The sequence below is a fragment of the Vespa mandarinia genome, chromosome 19, assembly GCF_050613455.1.
Source record: "Vespa mandarinia isolate Hongniang chromosome 19, ASM5061345v1, whole genome shotgun sequence".
NCBI lineage: Eukaryota > Metazoa > Arthropoda > Insecta > Hymenoptera > Vespidae > Vespa > Vespa mandarinia.
The window spans coordinates 1975001-1980000 of NC_140828.1; the positions used below are offsets into that span (position 1 = coordinate 1975001).

The 5000-nt window shown below is 30.2% G+C and overlaps 1 protein-coding gene and 1 long non-coding RNA gene across 3 annotated transcripts in view; both read left to right on the forward strand.

The window, feature by feature from the left end:
• The first annotated feature begins 1327 nt into the window (after positions 1–1327).
• LOC118447989 (uncharacterized) lies at positions 1328–2634 on the forward strand. Of its 2 annotated transcripts, none has more exons than XR_004840026.2 (3): positions 1328–1407; positions 2080–2204; positions 2358–2634. It is a non-coding gene; the product is annotated as an uncharacterized LOC118447989 (long non-coding RNA). The 2 variants fall into 2 exon arrangements; XR_004840027.2 differs by having other exon boundaries at positions 2367–2634.
• Positions 2635–2795: 161 nt separating this feature from the next.
• Positions 2796–5000, forward strand: part of wb (wing blister) — a 121916-nt gene continuing 119711 nt past the window's right edge. Inside the window, exon 1 of the mRNA XM_035880586.2 lies at positions 2796–2928. Within this exon, the coding sequence (XP_035736479.2) occupies positions 2817–2928 (112 nt within the window). The 5' untranslated portion in view covers positions 2796–2816. The remainder of the gene's footprint in view (positions 2929–5000) is intronic.

The window sequence follows — 5000 nt, forward strand, 5'->3', positions numbered from 1 at the left end:
CCTCTGTTTATGTATGATGTGCATAATTGAAGAAGATCAATAAAAGAAAGTGATCGATAATAACAATGGGAAGTATGTAGCTAAGTCGGCTACCGAGGCAGGGATCGATCGGGAAACTTCGAAAACCGCTTGGTAATTTCAGTGCTAATAAAAAAGTGAAAAGAAAAAAACAAAAAAAAGAAAAAAAAGGAAAATAACGAAAAACGAAAAAGCAAAAAAAAGAAAAAAATAATAAACAAATAAAAAAGGAACACTAATTATACCTATGAATATCCTATATACCCAAGAAGCGAAAAAGGGAGAAACGAAAGCAAAAAAATAAATAAATGAGTAAAAAAGAAAAGAAAAAAAAAAGGAGAAAAAAAATGAGATGTAAATGCGAGAAAAAAAAGACAAAAAAAGAAAAATAAAAAAAAAAAAAGCGAAGGTAATTAAAAGCATTGTAATCTAATTAGAGGCAAAGAAAAATGAAATAGAGAAGTCCCTAATCTTGTATGGTTTAGTTCGACCACTGATTTGTCCGTGTGTGTTCGTTATTGAAATATGTTTCTTTAGTAAAAAAATGTTGAAAAATTCGTATCTGTTGTTGTTCTTATTATTATTATTATTATTGTTGTTGTTATTATTATTATTATTATTATTATGATTATTATTATTATTATTATTATTGTATGTCCAACCAACAAATTCGTCCTTTCTCATTTGGTCCACTTAATTTTTATTTTCTTTCTTTATTTATTTATTAATTCATTTATTCATTCTTTAGAATAATAACAAAATTATAGAGAAAGGAAAGAAAAAAGAGAAAGAGAGAGAGAGAGAGAGAGAGAGAGAGAGAGAAAGAAAGAGAGGAAGAGAGACAATTATTCTTTTATATTGTTACATATTATGTATAAACAAAAGAAAAAAAAACGCAACAATTATTACGAGGTAAGTTATATATTATAGATCATTGTATATTAATAAAGTAGATGAATTATTTAGTCGATTAAAAAAAAAATATATATTAAAAAAATAATATATATATATATATATATATATATATATATATATATATATATATATAGAAAATGATAGTGAAACGATATAAAAAAAAAAAGAGAAAAAGAGAGGAATAAATATAGAAAAAAGAAAAAAAAAAAGAAAAGAAAAGAATCAAAATAAAGAAAAGATAAAGGATTTGATGAAATAGGATAAATATACATATACATATATATATATATGTGTGTGTGTGTGTGTGTACATGTAAAGGAAGATAAATCAGGGAAGAGCTTGGAAAGTAAGGGATGGTGGTGGGGGGTTAGTCTCGAAGCGTGCGTTGGTTAGTAGAAAGCTACGCGTCAGAGCTCAGTTCGTTTGCGACGCTCGTGTCGTTCGCGTCTCCCTCTCTCTCTCTTTTTCTCTAGTGTATTATTATTGTTATTATTACTTTTATTATTATTATTACTATTGTTATTACTATTATTATTATTATTATTATTATTATTATTATTATTATTATTATTATTATTATTATTATTATTATTATTATTGTTGTTATTGTAGTTATTATAATTCGATCCATCGTCGTCGTCGTCGTCGTCGTCGTCGTTGTCGTCATCGTCGTCGTCGTCCCTCCTTCGTTTCGATTATTTTCGTTCGTTTGGTTCGTGTCATTGAACGGGAATATAGATAAAAGAAAATCATCGAGAGTGTCTTGAAATAATTTATGAAAATTTTCTACAATAGTGATTGACATAATCGAGATAATTAGTTTCCATTATTATTATCATATATAATACGAATTTTTTTTTCTAATAATGATTTCTTTCCTTTGAATATATTTTTTTTTCTCCTCTCTTTCTCTCTCTCTCTCTCTCTCTCTCTCTGTCTCTCTCTGTCTCTCTCTGTCTCTCTCTTTCTCTTTCATCATTTTATACATACAATTGAGATTATAAAATATAAGTGATAATAATGATGACGATAATAATAATAATAATAATATTCCTTATAATAATAATATAATAGAAATATTTCTTATAATAATAATAATAATTATTATTATTATTTTTATTATATGGAATAATTTCTTACAATCAGAACTATTTGAAAAACGTGTCCAATGATTATTATTCAGACAGTTGAAGACGTACTTCTAATGTAAACAAACAAGTATTTACGTCGAATGTGTATAATTTTAGTGACACGAACGATCATTTCGTTTGGTATAAATATATATTTATATCTATCTCTCTCTATATATATATATGTATATTTATATATATATATATATAGATATATAGAAAGATCTATTGTGTGTGTATGTGTGTGTGCGTGTGCGTGTGTGTATGTGTAAGATCATAAAAACGATCGAGTAGTTTCGATAGATCGATTCTCGCGGACACCGTGGGAAATGTTCGAAGGTGAGAAGAAGGATCGAAGAAGTCAGAACGAAGTGCAGCCGGTGATCGAGGATCAACGTAGATCTATGTGGATAGGACGAGATCGAGGAAGAAGACGAGAATATAGAAAATAGATAGACGAATAAAAAGAGAGAAACGGAGCTAACGAAGAGAACGGAGAGATATATAGATAGACTGAGAGAAAACATAGGATATTTTTTTACCTGTTTCTTTCTTTCCTTCTTCCTTTTTTTTTTCCTCCTTTCGTTTCTTTTTCTTTCTTTTTTTTCTTTTTTTCTTTCTTTTTTTTTTTTTTTTTTTTTTTTTTTAATATATATTTATATATATATATATATATTTCTCTCTCTCTTTTACTCTTTCTCTCTCTCTCTCTCTCTCTCTCTCTCTCTCTCTCTCTTTCTCTTTTATTACACCATGGCGTCGAGATCATCGACCTTTTCCTGGATGCTGCGATATCTTCTGCTGTCGTCCTTCGTCTTATGGGACTCGACCATAGCCCGTGGGACTAAACGTGGACTTAAGCATGGTAAGCGTTAATTAAAGTATATAAAGTACATAAAACAAGACCATGAATTTTTATTAACTTATTATTTATCGAAACAAGAACACATATTTGTCTATGCATATCTATATACATTTTCTTGGTTTTTTTTTCTTTTTTTACTTCAAAAAAAATTCACCCTAATTTTAATCATTATATATATATATATATGTATATGTAAAACAGAGTTATATTAAAATTATGCAAGCTTGAAGAATTGCGCGTACGAAGTTTTTATAATTTAATTCATTATTTATAAGAATAACATTTTTATTTCCATCAATTAATCGTTTTATATCAGAACAAATTTATAAATAATATTAATCAGTATTATGTCACATAGAATAATCATATAGAATTATATACACATATATATAATCGTATAGAAAAGTATACACACGCGCATATATACGTATACTTATCAAAATTTTTATTGGCTTATTATATAAAATATGAAAACAAAAAAAAAATAAAAGAAACAAAGAAAAAAGTATATTAATCTATCCATTTTTTTACTTCAACGAATTTACCATAATTTCAACGACGTAATTATCTAATACATATATATATATATATATATATATATATATATAGAATATTTATATGGAACTTAATACGAGATTGAATGATACGAGCGTCGCAAAACGAAAAGAGGAACAAACAAAAGGAACAAGAAAGGAACGAAACGAAAAAAAAGAAAAAACAGAAAAAAAAGGAGAAAAAAAAGAGAAAAGACAAAAAAAAATAACAATCCATCCAAAACAACAATCTACCGTGTACAAAGGTCCCACATTGGATTCCCCTTTCTTCTTCGTGTAAATACATAGGTATACGAAAAATGTTACGCGTGTGGTCTTACGTAGAGGAGGAGTGGTGGTCGAGGGATCGGGGTGGGGGAGGGGGTGGGTGGGGAAAGGAAGAAAAAAAAATATGGGAAAAATTCTCTCACGTATTCGTTAAGACCGTGAGAGGGAGGAGAGCGGGAAGTTGGACGGGGGAGGAGGATGGAGAGATAGAGAGACAGTAAGAGGGAGGGTAGAAGGGGAGAGGGGGTGCGTGTGTGGCGACCTCGTAAAAGTTCCCCGTTCTCTTCTGTCCAAGAATATTAAGTGTCAGGAGGAACATTCCGCACCTCCCGGGCTCTTTGGCTTTATATTTAGCGACGTATGCTCTCTTTCTATTTTCTTTTGATTCTATCTGTCTTTTTCTGTGTATGTGTGTGAATGTCTCTCTCTCTCTTTCTCTCTCTCTTTCTCTCTCTCTTTCTCTCTTTCTATTTTTTTTCTTTCTGTCTTTCTCTCTCTTTTGGTATTAGTATCTCTAGAACAGGGGGGGGAGGCAAACACAAGGCACAGCACGGTACGGTACGGCACAGCACGGTACGAATAGGCACGGCACGGGACGGTACGGCACGAGCGTAAACGGCGCCCTTTTTATGGCTAGTCGAAGAGGACGACGGATCAAAGGCATTCTCTCTGACCATCGATTCACCATCTCACTCTTTATCCCTGTGAAACATACATATATCTATCCTTGTCTTCTTACGGACAGGTCGTACTCGTATACTTAGATATATACGTATATGCACACGCATACGCAATACATATATATATATATATATATATATATATATATATATATATATAAAGGGTGGATATAAGTTCGGCCACGTTGAAATGATCACGTCGTACGGTAACGTGTATTTATGGTTTTAATGAGGGAGGTCAATGATTTTTCTTTTTTTTTTTTTTTTTTTTTTTTTTTACTTTTCTCTAACTCGATTAGGAAGTTAATACAATTTTTGAAATAATGTATTTCGTATTAGAAAATTATTTCCTTTTTTGTTATTAACGCGTATATGTATGCGCGTCTATCCGTCTGTCTAATTGTATATGTGCGTATGTATGTGAGAAAGAGAAAAACAGAGAGAGAGAGAGAGAGAGAGAGAGAGAGAGAGAGAGAGAGAGAGAGAGAGATTAATTCTTATTCGTATATACAGAAATCATTTTATTTGTGTTATCGTGAAGAAAATCGATGAGTATATATATATATATATA